This window comes from Prorops nasuta, unplaced genomic scaffold, assembly GCF_024137725.1.
Source record: "Prorops nasuta isolate Cenicafe-Biocafe unplaced genomic scaffold, Cenicafe_Pnas_1.2 PNAS00004, whole genome shotgun sequence".
Taxonomy (NCBI): domain Eukaryota; kingdom Metazoa; phylum Arthropoda; class Insecta; order Hymenoptera; family Bethylidae; genus Prorops; species Prorops nasuta.
The window spans coordinates 2,469,515-2,494,952 of record NW_027116801.1 but is presented as its reverse complement, the minus strand read 5'-3'; the positions used below and the strand labels follow the sequence as shown (position 1 = coordinate 2,494,952).

The 25,438-nt window shown below is 33.8% G+C and overlaps 7 protein-coding genes across 11 annotated transcripts; 5 read left to right on the top strand and 2 right to left on the bottom strand.

Moving 5' to 3' along the window:
- Nucleotides 1–3,854: 3,854 nt before the first annotated feature.
- Slbp (Stem-loop binding protein) lies at nt 3,855–5,024 on the top strand. Of its 4 annotated transcripts, none has more exons than XM_066725124.1 (3): nt 3,855–4,281; nt 4,347–4,643; nt 4,690–5,024. In XM_066725124.1, exons 2-3 carry the CDS (start codon nt 4,408–4,410, stop codon nt 4,871–4,873), a joined length of 420 nt encoding a protein of 139 aa, XP_066581221.1. In that variant the 5' UTR covers nt 3,855–4,281; nt 4,347–4,407; the 3' UTR covers nt 4,874–5,024. The 4 variants fall into 4 exon arrangements, with proteins under 4 accessions (XP_066581221.1, XP_066581220.1, XP_066581219.1 ...); XM_066725123.1 differs by having other exon boundaries at nt 3,857–4,281; nt 4,369–4,643; XM_066725122.1 differs by having other exon boundaries at nt 3,861–4,643.
- Nucleotides 4,957–6,365, bottom strand: LOC136772263 (uncharacterized). The gene is made up of 4 exons (XM_066725119.1): nt 6,226–6,365; nt 5,928–6,142; nt 5,577–5,853; nt 4,957–5,501 (listed from the first exon to the last, which is right to left on the bottom strand). The coding sequence occupies exons 2-4, from the start codon at nt 6,071–6,073 to the stop codon at nt 5,025–5,027; spliced, it is 900 nt and encodes a 299-aa protein (XP_066581216.1). The 5' UTR covers nt 6,074–6,142; nt 6,226–6,365; the 3' UTR covers nt 4,957–5,024.
- An 886-nt stretch (nt 6,366–7,251) lies between these two features.
- On the top strand, nt 7,252–7,488 carry LOC136772268 (anaphase-promoting complex subunit 13). The gene has a single exon (XM_066725128.1). The coding sequence runs from the start codon at nt 7,252–7,254 to the stop codon at nt 7,486–7,488; it is 237 nt and encodes a 78-aa protein (XP_066581225.1).
- Nucleotides 7,489–7,549: 61 nt separating this feature from the next.
- LOC136772265 (AN1-type zinc finger protein 1-like) lies at nt 7,550–8,453 on the top strand. The gene is made up of 2 exons (XM_066725121.1): nt 7,550–7,975; nt 8,059–8,453. The coding sequence occupies exons 1-2, from the start codon at nt 7,550–7,552 to the stop codon at nt 8,428–8,430; spliced, it is 798 nt and encodes a 265-aa protein (XP_066581218.1). The 3' UTR covers nt 8,431–8,453.
- Nucleotides 8,454–8,551: 98 nt separating this feature from the next.
- Nucleotides 8,552–11,343, bottom strand: LOC136772264 (tetraspanin-33-like). The gene is made up of 5 exons (XM_066725120.1): nt 10,902–11,343; nt 10,595–10,798; nt 10,350–10,523; nt 10,144–10,275; nt 8,552–10,070 (listed from the first exon to the last, which is right to left on the bottom strand). The coding sequence occupies exons 1-5, from the start codon at nt 10,986–10,988 to the stop codon at nt 9,834–9,836; spliced, it is 834 nt and encodes a 277-aa protein (XP_066581217.1). The 5' UTR covers nt 10,989–11,343; the 3' UTR covers nt 8,552–9,833.
- A 118-nt stretch (nt 11,344–11,461) lies between these two features.
- Brd8 (Bromodomain containing 8) lies at nt 11,462–16,010 on the top strand. Its single transcript, XM_066725118.1, has 3 exons — nt 11,462–11,628; nt 11,735–14,685; nt 14,763–16,010. The coding sequence occupies exons 1-3, from the start codon at nt 11,610–11,612 to the stop codon at nt 14,937–14,939; spliced, it is 3,147 nt and encodes a 1,048-aa protein (XP_066581215.1). The 5' UTR covers nt 11,462–11,609; the 3' UTR covers nt 14,940–16,010.
- On the top strand, nt 15,415–17,152 carry LOC136772267 (uncharacterized). 2 transcript variants are annotated; one of them, XM_066725127.1, is made up of 4 exons: nt 15,415–15,541; nt 15,602–15,645; nt 15,731–15,947; nt 16,082–17,152. In XM_066725127.1, exons 1-4 carry the CDS (start codon nt 15,490–15,492, stop codon nt 16,144–16,146), a joined length of 378 nt encoding a protein of 125 aa, XP_066581224.1. In that variant the 5' UTR covers nt 15,415–15,489; the 3' UTR covers nt 16,147–17,152. The 2 variants fall into 2 exon arrangements, with proteins under 2 accessions (XP_066581224.1, XP_066581223.1); XM_066725126.1 differs by lacking the exon at nt 16,082–17,152 and having other exon boundaries at nt 15,731–16,036.
- The last annotated feature ends 8,286 nt before the right edge of the window (nt 17,153–25,438 follow it).

Sequence of the window (25,438 nt, the reverse complement as noted above, 5' to 3'; positions counted from 1 at the left end):
GAATTGGGTGGAAAGAGTCCTGAAATAACGAATGTAAAGATTTTTATAATAAAGATTATATTATTTTTAAAGAATTTTTTTGAATGGTATACACAGCACATTTATAATAAAATACAGTAATGCAATGGAAAATGCTACAAAAGTTTTGCAAGTAATAAATAGAAACAAGATAATTACAATTCTCGGGGTAAACTTTTTATATAGCATTAACTGACTAATAATAATTTTATTTGCAGATCAAGTTTTATAAAATCCTGTGTACTTTATTCAAATTGGTAATTAGAAAACCTGCGGAAAATATATGGTCAAATGCTTATTTCAGCAAGCGATTGATATAAAAAATCAATTTTTATTTGACAATATTACACGCTATACAGTAGGAGATAATGTTTATAAAATACGGACATATTTAGAATATATTGTGGATAATTCACTTGAAGCATTAGTGTGAGAGATTTGAACCTGTATTGCCCGTATGGCTTTCGGAGAAAGTAAAATCAAAAATGGGAAAGAGGAAAGAAGATAGAAGAAGACTACGCAACCAACGTGGAGTACCTAGATGGGTTAATATGAAAATCTAAAGGAACAGGGTCCCGGAGTGGCCCGAACCTGGCCGGTGGCCCTGTTGCCTGGCGGCCGCAGCTCATCGCGAGCTTAATATTTTTTCAGTGTAGACAGTTTAGAAACTTAAGTCGAAAAAAGTCAACAGTATTAATCATTATGAAGAACTTCGCAATACCTATTAGGTTGCCATATAGTACATTGATTTTATTAGACCATCGTAACATAAAAGTTACAAATTATAGACGTTTTGTTACAAAATTGTATATTTAAATCTGTGATTTTTACAAAACAAATTCATAATAAATGATATTTCTTTAAAAAGAAAAATTATTGATATTAGAAAAGTTTGAATGATACAAACAATGAATTCGAAATTTATCAAAAACGTTTCATCGTTCAAATTTATATTATTTTCTCAATTTCAGTAACCACTTCCTGATTCTCCAAATTATCCAAACGAGTCTCTAAATCCGCTGTGATATAAGCATCAAACGAATCTGCATCTAGACTTTGCATTAATCTAAAAAAATTAAAACAAATATTACGATTGATATAAAATAAACGATATAATTGTTTAATGCCGGAAAGTACACCACATTATATAGCCAAACTTTAGTTAGTTTTTCGGATTTTTTTTAACATTTAAATTTGATATAAGTTTATACGAATTTTAAAAAATTTGTTAAACTTATAATGTACGTTTTCAATATCATACGACTTTAAAACTTTCGAAAACAAAAACTTAAAAAGTTTGCTAATAATTTGGCTTCTAATGCATGGTTTTCTTTTAAGCAAGCATACATCTCCAACCGGTGTAATTTTTTTATTTCCATTTTAATATTGTTGATGCAAATCTGTCGTGAAGAATTTAAAGAAGCCACTGTCTCTTTTGGATTCGTATCTGCATATTTACAAGAATAAACGTTTTAAGTATACAATAATATTCTACAGCAATAGCTAATTTTGTTCTACATTTCTCTTCTAACCATTTGCAGATTCCTGTACTTTATCATGATTAGGCAACATTTTAAATTGTTTATCGGATTCTTTGATACATGGCTTTGATCCCCTTTGCTTCATTTCATCATATGTTATGCTAGTTATTCTTTTTAATAAATTCTGCAAACATTTTTAGCTAATAAGTCAGAAGTAAATATAAAATTTTGTCACAAATGAGTAATGAGTTTTTACTGATAAGGTCTGCTCTTCTGTTTCTTTAGAACAATCTTTGCCACAAATAATCTTCTTCACACTATTATTTGTTGCACCCTTTAACGGAGTTATAAAAAATAATTATATGTGGAAGAATATACTCGGTTAGCACTAAAACTATAAGATCACACTTTGAATGACTACATTAAAATGTAAACCTATTTGTATATATAAAATTGTTGGCAGATTGTTATAAATAATGATTTAAATGTTATACCAATTTAGATTTATTTTCATCAATATTCTGATGGTCGTGATCTATCAGGTCTCCTTCCTTGACATTATTTTGTAAATCTTTTAGAATTCCTTCATTAAAAACTGAACCAATAACAGCATACTGTTCAATCAAATTGTTCTCTATTGCCTTAATGCAAATTTCAACGTCAATTGTAAACTCACCACTGGAATTCTTTAAATCCAGCAGAAACTTCAAACACCAATGGAGCTGAGAAATTCCTTATAATTGATTAATAATCATCCTTGAATTATATATCAATAGTAATATACACATTTGTAAAGTAGTAAAAATAAATATAAAATATAGCAAAACTTATAATAATGCTATAATTTTGTAAAATCAATACAAGTTTTTAAAAGTACTCATCTAATACCTCAATCATAGTAACTAAAAAAATAATATGTATACAAAAAAAGTTAAACATGGTTTAAAGTACTATTTTATTAAATTAAGTTAGGTAGGAAATAATAAATTTTATAAGAATTATTTAGTTAACATGGCTAACCGATATATTGTTTATTTTTGCAAAAGAGCGTCCAGATAACTCCAAAAGCGTGATCATGATAAAGCCAATATGGAGGTATTGTTGCTGTTATCACTGAACCAGCCTCCATATCTTGTGATACTTTAAACGTATAAAGTAATGGGTGAATTATTGAGGGGTTTTCCGAGATCGATTCCTCCTCATTTTCATCCCTTCAATTTAATAAATTCAATAAATAATTTCTATTCATGTTTCAATATTTTACATATTGAAAAAAAAATTATAAATTTGATTATACATCTTACCGATCGCCTAATTCATTCATTGTTTGACTATTCTTTTTCAAATTTTTAAGAGCCTATGGCCTATATGTCTTTTATATCCACCGTTAGCTGTAATTAGTTTAAAACAAAAACAGCTCGAAATATATAATAAAGTATAGGGAACATGCACGATGTCTTATGGTAATAACAGCGCTGTCTGCTGGACTTTTATCGAAATTATTAGGTGCAGATACGACGTATAGTGAAATAAACAAAAAAGTTTATTTCTTCAAATTTTACATTTATTTATAAAAGTTTAGAAATTTCTACATCAAGAAAAATGTGCTGTGTAAAAGGGTGTTTGAATACATCAGCTAGATGCAAAGGTAGCAGCCCATTAATAAAATCTTATACATTTCCTCGTGTCAGTGTACAGACATACATATGTATAGGTACCTTGCGCGAAATACAATGATAATGAAGTGAGAATGAATCTCTGTGTATGTATACGGAAAATACAGTCGGATTCTCGTTAAGTTTATTCATTATTCGTACCATAGATAGCGGAGATAGCTATATGAGCTGAGAGGTGAGAGTCGGTGGTCTGTTTGGATCCAAATACTAGTGTCTCTGAACAAAAAACAAACAGAATATTGCATATAGCTGTATAGATTCAAGGAAAATACGAACTGTGTTTAACTTAATAGATATTATGATGTATTATTATACGTTGTATACTTTTGTCTCATACTGTAAATATTTTTAAAAGTTTCATCTTTTATTGTGTTTTATCTTTAGAAATATATAAAAATTAAAAAATAAGTGTCAGCACATATTATATACTATCATATTTAATATTTTATAGAAATATATTTGTAAGAGAATTAACATATTGTGGTTCCGGTAAAAATTGAACAGAAAATTAGGATGGGATGGAAAAGACTACGCTTCCAACTACTTCCAAGTGGAACCGCAGATGGGTTAATGAAAAATATTAATATAGAAGACACAGGGCCCTGGATTTGAGCAGCACGAACCTAACCCAAGCGCCCCAAGCAAACCAGAGCGAGCTGGCGAGTGGCGATTGGCGACTGCTCGCTAGAGCCGAGAGCGGCTGGTGCACTTAAATATAACGTGGGTAAAAACTTGCTAGTGAGAATGCTCCGCGTTGTAGCCACCTAGTGGCGTTGAGTAGAGAAGTAGTGAGGAGCAGTCTGCACTGCCTGCAGTGGTCTGCCCGCTGCTGGCTGCTGAGTGAGGAAGTGAGGAGACTTCAGGAGACAGAAGAGTACGCCGGAGCTAGCTAGATGGCTGCTAGATGGCAACGTGCGTGCCCTGCGGCTCACCGTGCTGTCTGTCCCGTGTCCGTGCTCAGCTCAACCAACCCGGGCTCAACCGTGCTCACCCGAGGGCCGAGGCGGCCGAGCAGGGCCGAGAGTTCAAGCCTGAAGTCAGTTCCAGACCGCTCACCACTACAAATCTCCGATTTCCAATAATATTGATTGATTAGTCTTTTACGGGTAATAACGAATTAGAAAAATATAACTTTTTCGAACGATTTGAAAATCCTAGATAAATTTAAAAGTCCCCTCGGACGTTCCCGTAAGGTTCATAAAAGAGGTCAGTATCCGAGGAAAAGAGGAAGAATGGCAACCCTATGTATACGTAAGAGAGCAAGGGCAGACAGCACTGAGACTGAAAGTACCAAAATGTCTAAGTATTCTGAATCTGATAGCACAAACTCCTCTACAAATGAAACTGCTGGCAAAGATAAACAATTGGAATATGAAACTGATCCTGCTGTGCTAGCACGAAGACAAAAAGAAATTGATTATGGAAAAAATACTCTTGGTTATGACAGATATATTCAATGTGTACCAAAGTAATTTTTAATAATATATATTTTATAGACATTAATTTTATGATAGATCATACTTCTTATTTTTCAGAGATAAAAGGGGAAAGGAACATCCTAAAACACCCCCTAAATTTATAAAATACAGCAGGCGAGGATGGGATGGTATGATTAAATTATGGAGAAAGCAGCTTCATAATTGGGATCCTCCTGGAAATTCTAACGATAGTTCTTCAGAAAATGAAGCTGCAGTTTAAATATAATTGCTAATTTTTTATATTATTTTTCAAATTAATGTTCTATTTTCTTAGGTAATTATAATAAGATATTAAAACATAAGTATATTCGAAAAAACATTATTCTTATATTTTTCTTTAATAAATATACAATAAACATCACAAAAAATAACTATCGTGTATTAAGTTCTTTTAATATTGCATCTAATTTTTGTGTTGTTTGAGCCTCTAACTGATCTATTTTTTGTAAAAGTTTTGTTTCCATGTCTTGAAATTTATTGTCAATGTAAGTTTTAAAATCAAAATTATCATTGTGAGTGTCAACTGTAAAAGCTCTTTCTCTATTACTTTCTGCTACACTTTTTGGTTTAGACACTGTGTCTTCAAGACATAAATTTAAGTCAAGAATTTTATTGTGTTCTTCAACATTGGTATCTAAAGGCCAGTTATCTTTATTTTTCCATGTTTCTAAAATGCTTTTAGCAAAATCTACTTGTTTATTTTTTGAATGATTAGTATTTGAAAGAATACTCTTAAACATATTGTAGCTAAACAAATTTTCAGGATTCACTTTTGGTACTGATTCCACCAAAAACAGCTTTATGCCATACAGCCACATTGGAGCATTTTTATTTTTCGTTTTTGTAAACTAGTATAAAAAGAAAAACCTTAGTAAGATAGCAGGTGATAGGTATAAAAAATAATTCACATCCATCATACATACCTTAATACTAACATCCTTGGCATATGGTGTTATTTTTGTACTTGCGATATACACAAAATTACCTTTAAATTCATCAACATATTCGGCAAATACAGTACTCTCATATTCTCCAAAATCTTTAAAAAATTCTATTACAGATGCTTCAGAAACGACAGTGATATGAGCAATACTATCATTTTGACTTAATTTGATATTTAACATACATGGCTCATTATCACAGTTACTTGGCTGTAATTCTATGCAAGTATGTAATGAAACAATTTCATCTAAACTAATACTGTAAAGAATTGCAATATATCATTTAATCAATAATCAAATACAAGTTATAATAAATTTATATGCCCTTCTCACCTATTATTTCTTTGTGAAAAAGCTGTTACAGTAATGGAATTATGATAATTTTTATCATTAGTTATTTTCCAATTACATGAGATTTCAAATGAACTCTTGCTTGATGCAAACTGTGATTCAGGAGCTTCAATCGCCTGTACCTCCATTATATACTAATGATTAACTTTACAATTAGGATTCTATATTTATTACAACCATTACATTAATATCATTTGCTGTAAAAAAATACATAAATATAAGTTTACAATTAATTAACTTAAAATATATTAATTTTATTACTTATATAGCAATAACATACCACATGTCATAACTATCAAATAGATAAAAAGATTATGAGATATAACTTTGTTTTCGAGAATGAATCTTGGTCTTATCTTCAGTTAATTTAACGATTTTAATACTATTTAGTACGTGTTTGTGATAGGGCGAGTATTTAAAAGGCTGTTAAATTGAACAGTAACAAATTAAAGGTGTCCTCTAATGTGTTTTATTTATAGTCAAATATTGCAATCAAATAAAGTTACGACGACCGGCGCTCAACAAAATTTTTCAAGTTGCCCTTAATACACTATTCTTACTATAATTACAAGAGAGAGTTGAAAAAGTTTATTTTACACCTATGGATAAAGGCTTTAAAAGTAAAAGTTAAAAATTGTTTATGCTCAATGTAACTACAACGGCTGCAGCGCAATCCAAAGCAATGTCTGAAGCGTTTAAGTTAAGTCGTCATACTAAGTAATTAAGTAAATGGTAATATTTAAATGAATCAATAACAATTCAGGATTTATAAATGGTTCACAAAAATTTACAAACTTAGGCTGTGTTTCAGAATTCACTGCCAGTACTGCGGACAACGTTTATATCTTTGTCAAGAATGAAAGCATTATTGAAAGAAGACAGAAGAATATTCGCAGTACTGGCCTGGCAGTGAATTCTGGAACACGGCCTTATAAATCTGTAATCAACATAACCTGTCTTTTAGCAGCTGTTAAGTTAAGTCTGTAAGCTGTGTAAGCCAGTCATATGTATAACCTTAAATCATCTAAATTTAAATAAAAACTAAACACTATATTCGTGAACTATTAAAAAGTAATTTTATAAAAATATTTTAAAACTGAATAGAAATAATATATTAGTAAACACATCTTTACTTGAGATAATTCATTGCAGATTTTTTATTTAATATACAAACAACAATTTATTCAAAATTAAGATAAAAAGCGAAGCATTATTAGTTCTTATTTTTAAAGAAATGTAAGTTGTTCTTTTTTAAATTACTGCACAATTGCAGTTGACAGGGTTTATTGTTTCAAAATTATTTGTAATGGATAGTCAAGTGTGTGCTGATGGAAGGCTTTTAGATCTAATTGATGAAGCTTGGCGCAAAGAACGTTTACCAATTGATGATATTCTTGTTCCTGTAGCTGAATTACCTGATCCTGAAAGTGATAATGGGGATTCCCAAATGACATTAAAAGAGCTTGAACAAAAGTGGAATAATTTGGCTTTAAGTACTCTTAGTGAAAATCATTTACATTCTCCAACTCCATCTCATAATTAAATCAGTTATTTATATTCATTTCTGTTGAATATTAGTATTTGTGAAAAATAGATTTTTTAAAATGGAATTTCCCCAAACTGGAGAAAATTGCTCAATAACGGATTGTAAACAATTGGATTTTCTACCATTTTTATGCGAATATTGCCAAAACATATTCTGTAAAGTGCATTTTAATGCAGAGTGTCATAATTGTAAAAACATTACAACTAACGATAGCACATCCCAAGGGGAAAAAATAATTTATGAATGTTTTGAAGAATCATGTAAGGAGAAATCCATAATTGAAATGCTTTGTATCAAGTGCAAAAGGCATTTTTGCTTGGTGCATAGATATCATGGCTGCTTAGAAATGAGTGAAGGAGATAAATCTAAAAAATTAAAAAAATGGCAAATTCCCAAAAAACAATTTGCAGAAGCAAAAGCTGCTGTAGATCAGGAAGTTACAATGAATTTAAAAAAATCAAAAAATAATACAATGGCAAATAAGGTATACCTGTTAAACTGGAAAATTACTTGTTTTATATTTTTATAATAATTTTAACTTGAAGGTGACCAATTATTTTTGTATAGGTTCAATATATGAAAGTAAAGGCTACTGCTGTTGGACCAAAAAAGGTACCAGTATGTGAGAGACGATATTTTCTTGTATATCCACCTTCTTTATCTACAACTCCTAAAAATGTGTTTGTGTCTGGTCAATGGACAATTGGCAAAACAATAGACTCTATTTCAGAAACCTTGAAAATTTCTAATCACAACAATACAGTTAATTCAATAAAATTAAACTTATTTCATTATGCTACTGGAATTTGTTTTTCTAATGAGAAAGAAACACTTCTGGAAGATTTATTTAGCAATGCTACACTTATTGATGGTCAAAGTATAATTTTAGAATATAGCAATGATAATCATGTAGACTTATCTCTTTATAAGAAAATCTAACTATTCAAATAAATTTATTCATTGAATAAAAATTTATAAAAGAGGGAATTCATTTTGCTTATCATTTTAAATAAAATATAAAGTTATACAAAGATAATAAATAAAATTACATAATATTAGAATAATACTTATTTATTCCAAAGTAGAAGGTTCTATATAAGTTTACATGTATGCGTAAATGAAAGATACACAGTTTTCTTGTTTATCTTGATTAAACTGAATAATGAATACATACCAGATTATTGTCAAAAGTTCTTTAAAATTAAGGAATTGCGACAATATTCTGATTTTTGGCACGGTTTTGCATTTGCAATAATGAAACCAGTTTAATCAATCATTGAAGTGTTTCGTTTTAAAAGTAATACTGCTATAAACATGTACCAGAATAATGTGCGCTTTTCAATAGAATACTTATATTATTATAATATGAATAAATGGTTTTATAAATATAATATTTTCTGTAATTTCTATTTCTGGTATTAATATTTGTTACATCAGAGTTTTATTTAAACAGTAAGAATAACATATATCTTTTTCAATTACTTTTATAATCCACATATTGACAAATCAAAGATTCGTTAGAGATATTTAACAAATATTGATTTTCAGCCAATAACCAGAGTACATTCAATATAAGCAGGGCATCATAAATCAATTATATATCAAGTCTGCAATTACCAAATTTTATTTTTGTTGTTCATTATTTAATTATTTAATGTTCTATGCTTAACATACATTTAAGCTGTAATTGCAATAAGAATTATAAGCGTTTCTTGAAGGAAAATCTTAAAATAAATTGTGTCAAATATTAAAAAAATACATACTTTTAAAACCTTGTAAAAATATGTCAGATCTTGTTCTTTTTGTTTTGTGATACTTTTTCAACAAAAGAGTCAGTCACTTACACTGTGCATTTCGTTAAAAATACTTAAAGGGGAAAATTTTCAATTATGAAAACATACATTACAAATAAACCAAATAAATTTTTAGTTTCATTTTTAATAAATTAAAGTATTTGTTTAAAGTTTAACTAGTGTAAGTAAATGCTTTTTTATATATTAAGAAAATGTATAACTATAATATTAATAAAAAATACAAAAATGATGTAATCTTTTTTTTACTAAAAAAAGAGATAAATTAATATACTTGCATTTAAGTAACTATCAAAAAGTAAGGGATTAATTTGAAGTTAGATATGCATGAAAATAGTTTCTAAAATAGAGTACAAGTCTGATCAGAGCAAAAATACATAGTATATATAAGGAGATCGCGAAGAGAACGAGTAACGCCATTCGAGCATTGACATTTACTTCAGCATCTTGGCCTCTCAACTGACCATAGCTGGCCACCTGCCTACTGGCTGGTGTGTGAATCTGATAACGGTAGGTGGCCTGAGGTCAAGCTCAGGAGCGCCACCGAGATTTCTGTAATTCAATCTGACCCTCTAGGGTCTTGGCAAGATATATAACAAACAACTGACTAAGTGCTATACCTAAAGCAATTCCAGCAATGGTATATAAATTACGCTCTGCCCAACTGCGTACTATCTCAATACAACCACTGGTCCAAACTTTTTTTCCAGCTTCAGATGTTGGTAATGTTTGCATCTTGTAGCCGCACATAATATTGACAAGGCCACTCTAAACATTTAACAATATTTATGAAAAATACTTGGAATAGATTCTTTTAAATAGAATAAGAAACTATACTTACAGAAATATCTGTAGCATTAATGCAGCAGGAGAATGGTACTCCACATTGTTCTACACTAGGACTGGAACAATTGAAATACTCATTTTTACCCCAATCCTTATAACCTTCTTGACTTAGGCCACAGCATTTGAACTAATACAAAAATCACAATCAATATACTTATTATAATTAAAAATAACAGTTTGTATTATTATACAAAGTTTTACCTCTTGTTGGCCAAAGTCAATAAAATTCTGTAAATCAGGATCTTCACGATACGTTTGAATAATTTTATCAGTGAATGACTCTTCTAATAACGATTGCAATGTATGTGGGAAAACAAAACCAACAATTGCAACTCCCATTTCAAGTAGGAAAAAAACTAATAAGCATAGGGAGTACTGAAAAAAATATTAGCAGAATAGAAAAAAAAAAAATTTTTCTATGCTATTATACTACTGAGTGTACTTACAAATTTAAGAAGACATGTATTTTCACGTAAAGCACCAACACAACCAGCAAAACTAACAATAAAAACGACACCTCCTGCTATAACCATTACAAGGGAGATGTTTAATACCACATCATATACATTTTCCACACGAACAGAACCAGTGGCTTGCCATTTATCAACAAAAGCATAGAGACCTACTCCGATTAACAAACCTCCAAAAAGCTGCAATAACAAAAAAATTAAATTTACAATTAGCTTTTAGTTCTTTTGTAGTTTTTAGGCACAAGAACAATATGAATAATGAACAGTAAAAATTCTCATTTACCCAGAAAACAAAATTCAATAAGAATATCATGTATTTTACACACGAGCTGACATATGTAAAATTATTTGTACGCCTTCGGCTATTCATTTTATTACTGTGAAATGAACTATTGAGAAACAATAAATGTCACCAGCAGATCAGTTGTATTATTGCTACTGGAATTTACAGATTTTCACTCTTCCAGCTTTATACACAAAGCTGTTAAAATTTTTATTGTGCACCTGCTGGTTCCTCATTACATAATAAAAACATGTTTATTATTTGTTCTTTTTAAACACTAGACTTGCTTGCATTAGTACGACAAAAGTGAAATGAGACATTGTATACTCTGTGACAGTCTTATTTTCATTAAACATCCGCCATGATAAGTCCAAATCCCTAATTCCTAGTTTTCATTCTTCGTCGACTCGTCATGAGTCGTCGTCGTCAATCGTCATCGCCATTCGCCATTCGCCGTCGCTTCAAGTTCCACTATAGTTTCAACTTCCAAGTTCCAGTCCAGCTTATTCCAAATTCCAAGGAATCTAGCCGAATGCTAATTGCCAAGTGTAAATTGGCAATATGGTAATAGCCATCTAGTGGCAACAAAAGCTAAGAAAAAAACGCTATCGTTCATATCAATAAAATCTAATCATAAAAAAAAGAAAGAAAAAAGAAGGACTAAATAAATATATAAGTACGGCCGTCAGTTACTTGGGACAATATAAAATGACATCTGTACAAGACAGTAAGATATATGTTTTGTATATTTTATTCATAATTTTATTTTTGTGGTTAAGAAATTTTAGATTAATATTTACTTATTTCAAGAATAATAAACAATCTTGTTTTAGGATTAAAATTGAAACGTGCATCGTTCGATACATGGAGCACAAGAGAGCAACTATGTTTAGCATCTAGTGTATTAAAATCTGGAGATCAAAATTGGATGAGTGTATCAAGATCTTTGAAACCTTTCGCAGAAAAAGAAGCATTAAGACCACCTGATTGGTTTTCCCAAAAATCATGTGCTATACAGTATGCACACTTACTTGAAAATGCTGATACTCCAAAACGGAAAAAGAGGGACAGTGGAGAAACTACTGGGGAATCTATAGTTCGTAGATTGACACAAGAAAGAATTGCAGAGTTAAGACAAATTTTAGCTTTCCAACGAGATGAATACCAACAGCTTAAAGCTGATGTCAATTTGCTAAAATGGGGCTCAGTAACAGAAGAAAAGTTACAAAAGATGTGGCTAACTATTGAACAGGAAGAGCGTGAGCAAGAACAGAAAGCAATAGCTCATACAGCATGGCTTGCAAAACGTCAGCAGAAGCAAGAAATACGTACATTATCAAATGTTTCGATTGGAAATAAACGTAAGCCTACAGAGAGAATAACTGACACCCAGGACACAATTGAGCCTGTATGTGAGGAGGATGATAAGAAAAACAGAGGAAGCAAATCTCCTCTTCTTACTAGTCTATTAAAGTCTCCAAGTCCAACCACCCAAATGCAAAATTCATCTAATACTCAAGTAAATTCACCAACAATAGCCAGTTTATTAGGTTCTAGTCCTAAAGTACCGAATTCACAACCAACACAAATATCGCAACTTCCTCAAATAGTTACTACTTCTGTGGCAAATACTGTACCAGAAAGGCCATCAGCTGGTGCACCAACTCTTTCAATGTTGCTTGAAATGCCAGCTAATTCCCAAAGAGGTCCTTTGCCAAATTTACAAACACCTACAATTTTAAATCAATCAAATGTTCCTGCTGAGACCCAAATTCCAATACAATCTGTCAATCAAGGGAATATACAGCCTGATAATACTCTTATACATCAACGTGTTGCCCCATCTAGGAATGTTCCAGTAACAGAAAGTATGGTACAAATTATAGATCACATGGATGATGTTATTCATAAGGACATCATGGCTGATGTTATAGATAAAGATGAAATAAATGAAATAATTGGAGATATAGAAGAGCTGTTAAAGGAAGAAATTACCAGAAGTCCCCAGACTAGTGAAGGAAGTAGTACTGTGCCAATTATCAAAGAAATACCTGTTTCTCAACTGGAGCAGGTAGTAGTGTCAGAGAAGCCAGAGCCAAGAGATGTAGATGAAGCAGTATCATTATCAAATTCACCTCAAAGTGAAATGGCTATAGAAGAGATTGATTCAAGCACATCCAATATTGCAGAAATCATTGGTACTGTAGCAATTGAGCCTATTGAGCCTAAAGTTTTTCATTTAGAAGTTCCTGAACCAGTCTCTGTAGATAATAATAAGACTGAACCAGCTACCATTGTTGAAAAACCAGTAACTAATGATTCAATAGTTGAAATGGAAAATAGTAACGAGAAAGTTAATAAGGAAGTAATAGTTGAAAAGGAAACTACATTTGATAATCAAGAGGTAGAAAAAGTGGGTTCTGAAAAACTTGATAAAAAGTCCACTGATTCAAAAGAACCAGTGAATAAAATACAGGAAACAGTAGTCTCTGAAAAAGCGGAATCTATAAAAGAGATTAGCGCCGAAATTGAAAAGAATAAAATAGCACTTGATGAATTAAATTGTAAGGAAAGTAGTGAGGTGGATCAAATAGAAATGAGCCTAGCAAAAATAACCGGAGATCAAGAAAGTGCAAATTCACCTTCTGATGTAAATAGTAATGCTTCTGAACCTGAAAATGATATACCAAGCATAGAAGATAGTGAGAAATCCCAAGACATCAGTTTAATGTTAGAAGATTGCGATAGTTCATCTAATAGCGAAAAGAAAAAATTGAAAGAAAGTTCTGCTAGTGGTAAGACAGAAATAATCCAGAATGTAGAACTGCCAAAAGAGAAAGCAACAAATGAGCTGAAAGAAACTGTTGCAATGGAAACAGTAGAAGAAGTGTCATCTTTTAAGCTTGAAGAGCAATCTGAAGAAAATTCCAAATTGCAGATAGCCAATTTGAAAAAAGAAGCATTTAAAGAATTTTTAAAAGACAAAAATTCTGTTTTGCAGGATGTTGAAATTAAGAAAGAAGGAGAAGAAAAGACAGTAGACAGTTCAATGATTCATGATTTAAAAGAAGCAGTTACTGAAAAAGTAGGTAATGTTAAGAAACAATGTGCAGAATCGATGAAAGGTGAAAAAGAGAATACTGAGCAGGCAAAAATTTCCATGGATAATCCAAAATCTGAAGACAAAAATACTGAAAATTCTAAAGTGCAAATACATTCTAAAATTTCAGAACAGCCAAAGAAAGAAGAAATTCAAATAAAAGAAGAGTCAGGTGATAACAAAAAAGTTGATGAGCCAATAGTAAAAAAAGAAGTTACAGATTTTGTAGGTAGTGCTGGAGAAGATTCCAATGAATTAGATGAAGAAGATTCGACAATAATCAAATTGAGTGGTGTACGTGCTATGAAAACCTATTCTAAGAAACAAAATATAGCAATAGATAGTGAGCCAGAAAATGAGGGAACTGGTGAAGGAGCTGAGTACAGAGCATGGAAAAAAGCAGTTATGTTAGTATACAATCGTCTTGTTACACATAAATATGCTTCAGTGTTTTCTAAACCAATTACGGAAGATCAGGCTCCAGGATATCATTCTGTTATCTTTCGACCAATGGATTTAACTACTATAAAAAAAAATATAGACAATGGCACTATCAGATCCACCATGCATTTTCAAAGAGATGTTATGCTCATGTTTCAAAATGCTATTATGTATAACAAACATGATACAATTATCTATAAAATGGCTGTATCTATGCAAGAAGAATGCTTACAACATATGCAGGTAGAATCAATTCAAAATAATTTCTGCAAAACTTATATAAAGATGGTTTGTATTAATAAAAATTGTTTCTGTTTTAGATTCTTGTTCAAGTTACGGGAGAAGGAACGTTCCGCAGAGAAACAAGAACTGCAGCTAGTAGTAATAGTGACTTTACTGAAAATGTTGTAAAAAGGAAACGAAGTCATATTACTCCAAGTCCACACGATACCGAAAGTCCGCGTTCAAAAAAGAGAAGGAAATCAGAAAATGATTAAAATGCATTGGATAGTATAGATTCAAACAGAGGCTGATCATGAGTAGACAATGAACTTTGATATTAACTAATTTAAATGAACTTTTACATGGAAACGTTGTGATTTTGTTTAGTTAATCTGCTTAATTCCCTACCTATATAGTATAAAGAGTTTGTATATATTTATAATTCTTTAAGATTTTTATATGGTAAGATACTAAATATGTATAGTATCGTATATATAGCAATTATCTCGTTTTGAAGTCTAATCGAGATACCTATGTATGAAAAAGAACAAAAAAAAGAAATTGAACCATAAGAATTACCTATGCTAGTAATATGTATTAATTTAAAAAGAAGCTGTTTATATATTATTATACTTATAGAAAATACATCTGAAACTTTAATTTCTTAAAAACAAAACACATATGAATATGTCACTGTCAAGTGTCAAGATCCTATTACTGTTTAATTTTCTAATATTATTTCAAAATCATTGGTATATCTGTTGAACCAATACAAAAAGTTAGGAAATATCGAAAAAGTCCAAAATAATTTTAAAATTGCATAAAATGAGTTACTTCGCTAAAGGAGATTGGCAAAAAACGGAAAGCAGTTCTGAAGGTTAGAAGCTGATTTTTAATTCAACATAAACATTGTTTATTATTCAATGTAATTTTACAGAAAGATTATGTTTTGGACTGACGGAAAATAGACAATCTGTGAATGTAATATACCAACTTAATTTTTTTTTAATTTAAGTATATCAGGGATAGGTTAATAAAGTCTTTATTCCTGAATTATTTAATTTAGTCAGGAATTGTAACAAATGATGCTGATTGTCAATTTTGGGCAGAGGATGAACTAAGTAATTCGGAATCAAAAGTAAGGATACAGAAAAGGAGAAAGCGTAAACGAAATGCTACCTATTATCATACTTGTATTATACCTGGAAGAATTCGGTCTCCTCATATTATTTATACATCATCAAGTTCAGGTTCTGATACAAAAAAGATTAAAATTTACAAAGGTATTGTCATAGTATCAATTTCAACCCATTCTGCGATAATGTATAAGCCGATAAATATAAATAAAAATAAATTAAAGAGTCAATCTTAGATGTTATTATGTTAATAGTAATTAATCATTTGGTACTCATTTCAGTTTCGAGAAAAAAAGTCGGTAGTTGCAAATTATACCATAATAAACAAATACAGACAAAAAACTAGAACAAATAAAAATCTATGGAAATGAGATGAAATTCAAACTTGATAAAAGGGCACACCTTCGAGAAAGGAAACAGTCTTATTATATGTATAACTAAATAAGAATAATAATAAATAAAGATGAAAATCTTTCAGATGCGAAAGGTTCAATCTATAATGAGATTTTACATAAATTTTAAAAAGTACGTTTTGAGAATAAGGGGTTTAAAGTTTTAATCTTTTCCCCCTACTTTTGCGTGCCGCGGAGCATTAGTGTTACTCGCGCAGTTGCGACACTTTTAAGGCTATAACATCTTAAATTTTTATAATTTTGCTTTAAAACTTTGAGGATATAATCTTAAAAATATATTCAAACTATTTATGAACAGAAAAATGCAATTTTTGAGCCATTCACATTTATCTCTCCACTTAAGTAATATACATACATATACATATGTATACATTTATCATTACAAGTAGTCATCTTATACAGTAATCGCCAGGTATGGCTTTTCCATAATTTTTCGATGCTTTTAGGAATCGCATTAAAAAGACCAGCGCTTTTACTTCGCGCACCTAACTCACTCGCTTGCTTCGTTCGTATGTATATACTACAACTATAAATTGAATCGTGTGTGCTTTCAGCTATAGTGTATAGTAATCATTTTCCATGTTAAATTACAGAGTGAAACTAGCTGAACCACACACGATTCAATTTTCCACTGAATTCCCACTGTGCACTACATACACCATAGGAAATTGATTCGGCGACCTTTCAGTTAACTTCACTTCGTACTTTCTCTACGAATTTCAAAGACGGCGATCAATTTTCCACAGTGTCTATACACTATTAAAAAAACTTATAAAAAACTTCGCCTGAACTCGGTAAATTTCGTTATACACGTCAGATGTAAGCGGGAACTATAAATAGTATAAATGCAGACATTTGTTTAACAGAACATCATTTATTATAACATGCAGATGTTTTAAAATATTTATTAACTACATTTTTTATTGTAAATTAATTGCAAAACAGTATATATAATGACGATATTCACTTACAAAAGAATTATTTTTAAACGGCACTACGCGACACGAATTTTTTAAATGTCACTACACGGCGTGGAATTTTTAAACGCGCATTCATTTTAGAATAAGATCGTCTAATGTATAACAAATATTATTTTATTAAACTGTAGTGAGTTCATTTAACTTCAAAATAAAATGATGAGAATTATGGGTTAAGAGAGTCCTTGAGTCTTCTACTTTTAATCGTGCAAGCACTAAACACGCACACGCGTGTGCTGCACACTGATAATTTTTACGAGTTTTCTAATTATTACACTTCTTTTACAAATGAAAGCTTTTATTTTCATCACATACAGTATTCCATTAAATTATTGTATTATATAAAATCAATAATAATGAATGAAAATTTACTTAAAATTAATTAAACTGTAACAAAATAATTTATTTTAATTAAATTTACATAGATTTATTAAAGAGCGGTAAAATTTTATTAACATAATAATAAAATAGCACGTATTTGATGAAAATAAAACACTACATTATTTTTAATCGCGACTAATGCGAAATAAATGTCAGTGATTATAAAAAGAAACAGCGCGATTTACTGACAACTCATACGCGGAAATTTGATAGATAAACTGAAACTCGCGCTTCAAAAAAATACCATCCGGGACAGGTACTACTCGTTAAGATTCTTTTTCACTGGCTTTTAAAACGCTAAATTTGCCATATGATATAAAATTGTTAACATTGCAATGTATTAGCATAAGTATTTTCGAAAAAATGGTCAATCCGTACTTGGCAAAATAATCATTTTAAAAGTTGGTGAAAGAGATCCTACTCATACCGATAGCAGTCGCAACTGATTTGCGGAATATCTCAAATTGCAACCAATCAGGTGCGATTGCTTTAACCCGCCCACAATAAGCGATACCTGTTCCGCATAGCCCTCTCGCGTAGCGGGTACATCAACTCAGTTATCAATTATCCGCGTACCGGTCGTCAGTGGATCCCGCGTTGTGGTTTTTCGTAACCACTGAGTACTGACATTTAGTTTAAATTAGTCGCGATTAAAAATAATTTAATGTTTTATTTTCATCACATATGAGCTATTTATTTTATAATATTAATAAAATTGTGCCGCGTTTTATAAAATTTAAATAAATTTAATTAGCCTTTATTATTTTTATACAAACAATTTAAATTTATTTAAGATTTTATTAATTATTATTAATTTCTAAATAAATTTAAAATTCTGGTTAAAATTTTTTAATAGTGTTGTGCGATTATAAGTATTCGGCATTGGTGACGATAAATTGTTTAAAAATTAAACTTAACTTTTCTATATAATTTCCATATATTTAATTATGTCAAGAGGGAAATTTAAGTAATGCAGTTGGGATATTTTAATAGAATATATAGTAATGAATGCAGTGTGTGATGAAAATAAAAGCTTTTATCTGTGTGTAATTCGCGTAATAAATAGAAAATTTGTGACTACAGTCAGTGCGGAGCGTGTCTATTGTGTATGTGTGTGTGAGTGCTGCAGCGAATAAAGACAGAAGCCTCAAAGACTATTAAAGCCTGCCAGTTTTACTTTAATTATATTAAAGTTAAATAAATTAAAATTAACTCTATAAAATTACATGCAATAATTTATTTCTGTTACGGTTAGCGAATTCACTAAAGAGTGAGAGAGCGCGTTTAAAAATTTAACGTCGAGGAGTGTCGTTCGAAAAATCTGAGTCTCGTAGTGTCAGTCGATAAGTGCTCGTCGTGGAGTGCGGTTTTCCAGAGTAGTATACCTTAAAATAAAACTCGCGTTACGAAATGCCGTATGAAAAATCCGAGTTTCGAAGTGTCAATCGATAAGTGTTCGTCGCGCAGTGCGGTTGTCCCGCGTTGTATACGTTGAAATAAAATTCGCGTCGCGCGCAGTGCCGTTTGAAAAGTCCGAGTTTCGAAGTGTCAGTCGATAAGTGTTCGTCGCGGAATGCGGTTGTCCCGCGTATTATACGTTGAAATAAAAATCGTGCCGAGCAGTGCCGTTTGAAAAATCCGAGTTTCGTAGTTTCAGTCGCTAAGTGCTCGTCGCGGAATGCGGTTGTCCCGTGTAGTATACGTTAAAATAAAATTCGCTTCGCGCAGTGCCGTTTGAAAAATCCGAGTTTCGAAGTGTCAATCGATAAGTGCTCGTCGCGGAATGCGGTTGTCCCGTGTAGTATACGTTAAAATAAAATTCGCTTCGCGCAGTGCCGTTTGAAAAATCCGAGTTTCGAAGTGTCAATCGATAAGTGTTCGTCGCGGAATGCGGTTATCCCGCGTAGTATACGTTGAAATAAAATTCGCGTCGCGCATACCGTTTGAAAAATCCTAGTTTCGTAGTGTCATTCGATAAGTGCTCGCGGCGGAATGCGGTTGTCCCGAGTAGTATACGTTAAAATAATATTCTCCTCGCGCAGTGCCGTTTGAAAAATCCGAGTTTCGAAGTGTCAGTCGATAAGTGTTCGTCGCGTAGTACGGTTCTCCTGCGTAGTGTACGTTAAAAAGAAATCGCGTAGCGCACAGCTGCTTTAAAAATCCGAGTCTGTAGTGTCAGTCGTGAACTGCTCGTCGCGTAGTGCGGTTGTCCCGGTAGTGTACGTTAAAAATAAATCGCGTAGCGCACTGATACTTTAAAAATCCAAGTCTCGAAGTGTCAGTGTGAAGTACTCGTCGCGTAGTGCGGTTCTCTCGCGTAGTGTTCGTTAAAAAGAAATCTCGTAGCGCACTGCTGATTTAAAAATACGAGTCTCGAAGTGTCAGTTGTGAAGTGCTCGTCGCGTAGTGCGGTTGTCCCGCGTAGTATACGTTGAAATAAAATTCGCGTCGCGCATACCGTTTGAATAATCCGAGTCTCGTAGTGTCAGTCGTGAAGTGCTCGTCGCGTAGTGCGGTTCTCCCGCGTAGTGTATACGTTTAAAAGAAATCGCGTAGCGCACTGCTACTTTAAAAATCCGAGTCTGTAGTGTCAGTCGTGAACTGCTCGTCGCGTAGTGCGGTTGTCCCGGTAGTGTACGTTAAAAAGAAATCGCGTCGCGTAGTGCCTTTTAAATAATCCGAGTTTCGTAGTGTCAGTCGTGAAGTGCTCGTCGCGTAGTGCGGTTGTCCCGGTAGTGTACGTTAAAAAGAAATCGCGTCGCGTAGTGCCTTTTGAATAATCCGAGTCTCGTAGTGTCAGTCGTGAACTGCTCGTCGCGTAGTGCTGTTGTCCCGGTAGTGTACGTTAAAAAGAAATCGCGTAGCGCACTGCTACTTTAAAAATCCAAGTCTCGAAGTGTCAGTTGTGAAGTACTCGTCGCATAGTGCGGTTCTCTCGCGTAGTGTTCGTTAAAAAGAAATCCCGTAGCGCACTGCTGATTTAAGAATCCGAGTCTGTAGTGTCAGTCGTGAGCTGCTCGTCGCGTAGTGCGGTTCTCCCGCGTAGTGTTCGTTAAAAAGAAATCGCGTAGTGCACTGCTGATTTAAAACTACGAGTCTCGAAGTGTCATTTGTGAAGTGCTCGTCGCGTAGTGCGGTTGTCCCGCGTAGTATACGTTGAAATAAAATTCGCGTCGCGCATACCGTTTGAATAATCCGAGTCTCGTAGTGTCAGTCGTGAAGTGCTCGTCGCGTAGTGCGGTTCTCCCGCGTAGTGTATACGTTTAAAAGAAATCGCGTAGCGCACTGCTACTTTAAAAATCCGAGTCTGTACTCTGTAGTGTCAGTCGTGAACTGCTCGTCGCGTAGTGCGGTTGTCCCGGTAGTGTACGTTAAAAAGAAATCGCGTCGCGTAGTGCCTTTTGAATAATCCGAGTCTCGTAGTGTCAGTCGTGAACTGCTCGTCGCGTAGTGCTGTTGTCCCGGTAGTGTACGTTAAAAAGAAATCGCGTAGCGCACTGCTACTTTAAAAATCCAAGTCTCGAAGTGTCAGTTGTGAAGTACTCGTCGCGTAGTGCGGTTCTCTCGCGTAGTGTTCGTTAAAAAGAAATCTCGTAGCCCACTGCTGATTTAAGAATCCGAGTCTGTAGTGTCAGTCGTGAGCTGCTCGTCGCGTAGTGCGGTTGTCCCGGTAGTGTACGTTAAAAAGAAATCGCGTCGCGTAGTGCCTTTTGAATAATCCGAGTCTCGTAGTGTCAGTCGTGAACTGCTCGTCGCGTAGTGCTGTTATCCAGGTAGTATACGTTAAAAAGAAATCGCGTCGCGTAGTGCCTTTTGAATAATCCGAGTCTCGTAGTGTCAGTCGTGAACTGCTCGTCGCGTAGTGCGGTTCTCCCGCGTAGTGTACGTTTAAAAGAAATCGCGTAGCGCACTGCTACTTTAAAAATCAGAATTTGTAATGATAGTTGTGAACTGCTCGTCGCGTAGTGCGGTTCTCCTGCGTAGTGTACGTTAAAAAGAAATCGCGTAGCGCACAGCTGCTTTAAAAATCCGAGTCTGTAGTGTCAGTCGTGAAGTACTCGTCGCGTAGTGCGGTTCTCCTGCGTAGTGTTCGTTAAAAAGAAACCGCGTAGTGCACTGCTGATTTAAAAATACGAGTCTCGAAATGTCAGTCGTGAGGTGCTCGTCGCGTAATGCGGTTCTCTCGCGTAGTGTATACGTTTAAAAGAAATCGCGTAGCGCACTTCTGATTTAAAAATTAGAATTTGTAGTGTCAGTCGTGATCTGCTCGTCGCGTAGTGCTGTTGTCCCGGTAGTGTACGTTAAAAAGAAATCGCGTAGGGCACTGCTACTTTAAAAATCCAAGTCTCGAAGTGTCAGTTGTGAAGTACTCGTCGCGTAGTGCGGTTCTCCCGCGTAGTGTTCGTTAAAAAGAAATCGCGTAGTGCACTGCTGATTTAAAAATACGAGTCTCGAATTGTCAGTTGTGAAGTGCTCGTCGCGTAGTGCGGTTCTCCTGCGTAGTGTACGTTAAAAAGAAATCGCGTAGCGCACTGCTGATTTAAAAATTAGAATTTGTAGTGACAGTCGTGAACTGCTCGTCGCGTAGTGCCTTTTGAATAATCCGAGTTTCGTAGTGTCAGTCGTGAAGTGCTCGTCGCGTAGTGCGGTTGTCCCGGTAGTGTACGTTAAAAAGAAATCGCGTCGCGTAGTGCCTTTTGAATAATCCGAGTCTGGTAGTGTCAGTCGTGAAGTGCTCGTCGCGTAGTGCGGTTCTCCCGCGTAGTGTACGTTTAAAAGAAATCGCGTAGCGCACTGCTACTTTAAAAATCAGAATTTGTAATGACAGTTGTGAACTGCTCGTCGCGTAGTGCGGTTCTCCTGCGTAGTGTACGTTAAAAAGAAATCGCGTAGCGCACAGCTGCTTTAAAAATCAGAATTTGTAATGACAGTTGTGAACTGCTCGTCGCGTAGTGCGGTTCTCCTGCGTAGTGTTCGTTAAAAAGAAACCGCGTAGTGCACTGCTGATTTAAAAATACGAGTCTCGAAATGTCAGTCGTGAGGTGCTCGTCGCGTAATGCGGTTCTCTCGCGTAGTGTATACGTTTAAAAGAAATCGCGTAGCGCACTTCTGATTTAAAAATTAGAATTTGTAGTGTCAGTCGTGATCTGCTCGTCGCGTAGTGCTGTTGTCCCGGTAGTGTACGTTAAAAAGAAATCGCGTAGGGCACTGCTACTTTAAAAATCCAAGTCTCGAAGTGTCAGTTGTGAAGTACTCGTCGCGTAGTGCGGTTCTCCCGCGTAGTGTTCGTTAAAAAGAAATCGCGTAGCGCACAGCTGCTTTAAAAATCAGAATTTGTAATGACAGTTGTGAACTGCTCGTCGCGTAGTGCGGTTCTCCTGCGTAGTGTTCGTTAAAAAGAAACCGCGTAGTGCACTGCTGATTTAAAAATACGAGTCTCGAATTGTCAGTTGTGAAGTGCTCGTCGCGTAGTGCAGTTCTCCTGCGTAGTGTACGTTAAAAAGAAATCGCGTAGCGCACTGCTGATTTAAAAATTAGAATTTGTAGTGACAGTCGTGAACTGCTCGTCGCGTAGTGCCTTTTGAATAATCCGAGTCTCGTAGTGTCAGTCGTGAAGTGCTCGTCGCGTAGTGCTGTTGTCGCGAGAAGTGTACCTTAAAAAGAATTCGCGCAGTGCCGTTTAAAAATCATTTTTTCGCGAGTGCATAACGTCAGCGTCCTCATCTCCATCGTCATCATAAACGCCATTATCATCGTCATCAACATCACCATTCCCATCTTCGGTATTATCGCAGAATATGTATGAATTATGGCTGGGAATTCGCTGAATGAGTGAGTCCCACGGGTAAAACCGTGGAAATTTTTTTTATTAACTAAAGAATGACCAAAAACCTATCAATAGCTTACAGTTGGCCATTCTTCGGTTAAAATCATTTCTTGTTTTGTTTTTAATGTTTTTCAGATCCTCCGTATCGTCTATTTCTGTTTTGCGCGTATTTTCTGTTTTTCATTAGGTTTAGATTGGCGTTATATGTAGGCTTTTTAGCTTTGTGAATTAGATAGTCATTATAATTTTCGGTATTAGGTAGGGTATCATTTTCAGGTTTCTTAATTCCTTTTAAAATAAAGGGAATCACCTCAACTTCATTTTCCACGGAGATTCTATCTTCCCACATGTCCAGTTCAACTAATAAAGGCACATCTTAATTGAATTAACGTTCACTCTCTCGAGAGAAAGATGCATCTCAATTAATAACTAGAATCAAATACCATTTTCCCTTTTTTTTATAATCGTATGTTTTTGGTAGAATCTTCGTATTAAATACCATTTTTGCCAGTTCTTGAAATTCCTAATTATAAACTGAAATATGGAAATATTTTTTTTGAAAAACCTTCCATATTTCAGGTTAAATACTCGTTTTTTCAAATTTTATTAACATTTCTTATTTTCAGGTGGAGTGGAAGAGGAGTATTCCTAGTGGCAAAACTGTCCAATATCGATATATATTCGATGTGGAATTCATACCAAACCTGTACCCTTTTCTCCATCAGTTGGAGAAAGACAAACCATTATTTGGAGTCAAACCGTCATCAGAGGAGGACGTACTGACAAATATCATAATTATTTTTCTATTTTCAATACTTGTTTTATTTTTTTTTAAGTTTTAGATGGGACAAGTATAGGGCAAGGCTGTCAACGAGTAGGGCTTAATTACCAGTCCGTTTACTTAAGTCCACATTTATTTAAATAATTTCAAGGATAGATAAATTTAATCTTATTATTTTCATTCATTGTTAATTCAAGTACAGGTGTTTATTGAGAAGTCGACTCTCGAGTGTCAACTGGCTCGGGCTGATCCTCCTTCAGTGACTATCAACCCTTACTTACTTTGTCCTTGTGGACTCTCGACGTTGGCTCATTAAGTTCACCTAATAGGGGTCCATCTTTATTGATGTGTAAATCGTTTCCTCGACGTAGTAGTTCTTCGTGTGACAACTCGGATCCACACCAAGGGACAAAGAAAGTAAGGGTTATTATTCACTGAGGAGAGTATCAGCCGTGATCTGGTCGACCTTTGTGTGAATTAACATTCACGCTCGAGAGGAGGAAGCTTTTCAATTAACAGCTAGAAAGAAGTAACAATTTAGTTAGTTTCTCTATTCATTCACTTTTTGCAGCATGCTTCATTAATTTATATCTTTGTCTGTCCTTGAAATTCCCAATTAGAATCTGAAATGTGGAAATATTTTCCTTGAAAATCCTTCCACATTTCGGGTTGAATACTCGTTTTTTCAATTTTATTTTTCTTTTCTTTCTGTTTCAGTTGGAGCGGGAGAGAGCCATGGATAGTGACCGCATTTTCCCAATATCGACATAAATCCAACACTAATCATGCGCCATTGCCATCCTGGGTTGGACCAAGTCAAACCCTCACTTGGAATCGAGACATCATCGGGAGAGGACGTACTGGCAAATAATTTATTTTTTTTTTTCTCATACTTATTTAATTTATTTTATGTTTTAGGAAGGACTCTTGTAGGACAAGGCTGTCAACGAGTAGGGCTTAATTACCAGTCCGTTTACTTAAGTCCACATTTATTTAAATAATTTCAAGGATAGATAAATTTAATCTTATTATTTTCATTCATTGTTATTTCGAGTACAGATGTTTACTGATAAGTGGACTCTCGAGTGTCAACTGGCTCGGGCTGATCCTCCTTCAGTGACTATCAACCCTTACTTACTTTGTCCTTGTGGACTCTCGATGTTGGCTCATTAAGTTCACCTAATAGGGGTCCATCTTTATTGATGTGTAAATCGTTTCCTCGACGTAGTAGTTCTTCGTGTGACAACTCGGATCCACAC

Bases quoted from the DNA above. Each gene is read 5' to 3' on its own strand.
- Brd8 (XM_066725118.1), top strand. The intron at 14,686-14,762 runs GTAGAATCAATT...TTTCTGTTTTAG, and splicing joins AATGCTTACAACATATGCAG to ATTCTTGTTCAAGTTACGGG.
- Slbp (XM_066725124.1), top strand. From the start codon at position 4,408: ATGGCAACCCTATGTATACGTAAGAGAGCAAGGGCAGACAGCACTGAG. The intron at 4,644-4,689 runs GTAATTTTTAAT...ATTTTATGATAG, and splicing joins TATATTCAATGTGTACCAAA to ATCATACTTCTTATTTTTCA.
- LOC136772263 (XM_066725119.1), bottom strand. From the start codon at position 6,073: ATGGAGGTACAGGCGATTGAAGCTCCTGAATCACAGTTTGCATCAAGC. The intron at 5,854-5,927 runs GTGAGAAGGGCA...AATTCTTTACAG, and splicing joins TTTTCACAAAGAAATAATAG to TATTAGTTTAGATGAAATTG. The intron at 5,502-5,576 runs GTATGTATGATG...TTTTTATACTAG, and splicing joins CCAAGGATGTTAGTATTAAG to TTTACAAAAACGAAAAATAA.
- LOC136772268 (XM_066725128.1), top strand. From the start codon at position 7,252: ATGGATAGTCAAGTGTGTGCTGATGGAAGGCTTTTAGATCTAATTGAT.
- LOC136772265 (XM_066725121.1), top strand. From the start codon at position 7,550: ATGGAATTTCCCCAAACTGGAGAAAATTGCTCAATAACGGATTGTAAA. The intron at 7,976-8,058 runs GTATACCTGTTA...ATTTTTGTATAG, and splicing joins ATAATACAATGGCAAATAAG to GTTCAATATATGAAAGTAAA.
- LOC136772267 (XM_066725126.1), top strand. From the start codon at position 15,490: ATGAGTTACTTCGCTAAAGGAGATTGGCAAAAAACGGAAAGCAGTTCT. The intron at 15,542-15,601 runs GTTAGAAGCTGA...GTAATTTTACAG, and splicing joins AACGGAAAGCAGTTCTGAAG to AAAGATTATGTTTTGGACTG. The intron at 15,646-15,730 runs GTAATATACCAA...TATTTAATTTAG, and splicing joins AAAATAGACAATCTGTGAAT to TCAGGAATTGTAACAAATGA.
- LOC136772264 (XM_066725120.1), bottom strand. From the start codon at position 10,988: ATGAATAGCCGAAGGCGTACAAATAATTTTACATATGTCAGCTCGTGT. The intron at 10,799-10,901 runs GTAAATGAGAAT...TTGTTATTGCAG, and splicing joins TATTGAATTTTGTTTTCTGG to CTTTTTGGAGGTTTGTTAAT. The intron at 10,276-10,349 runs GTAAAACTTTGT...TTTTTGTATTAG, and splicing joins TTGACTTTGGCCAACAAGAG to TTCAAATGCTGTGGCCTAAG.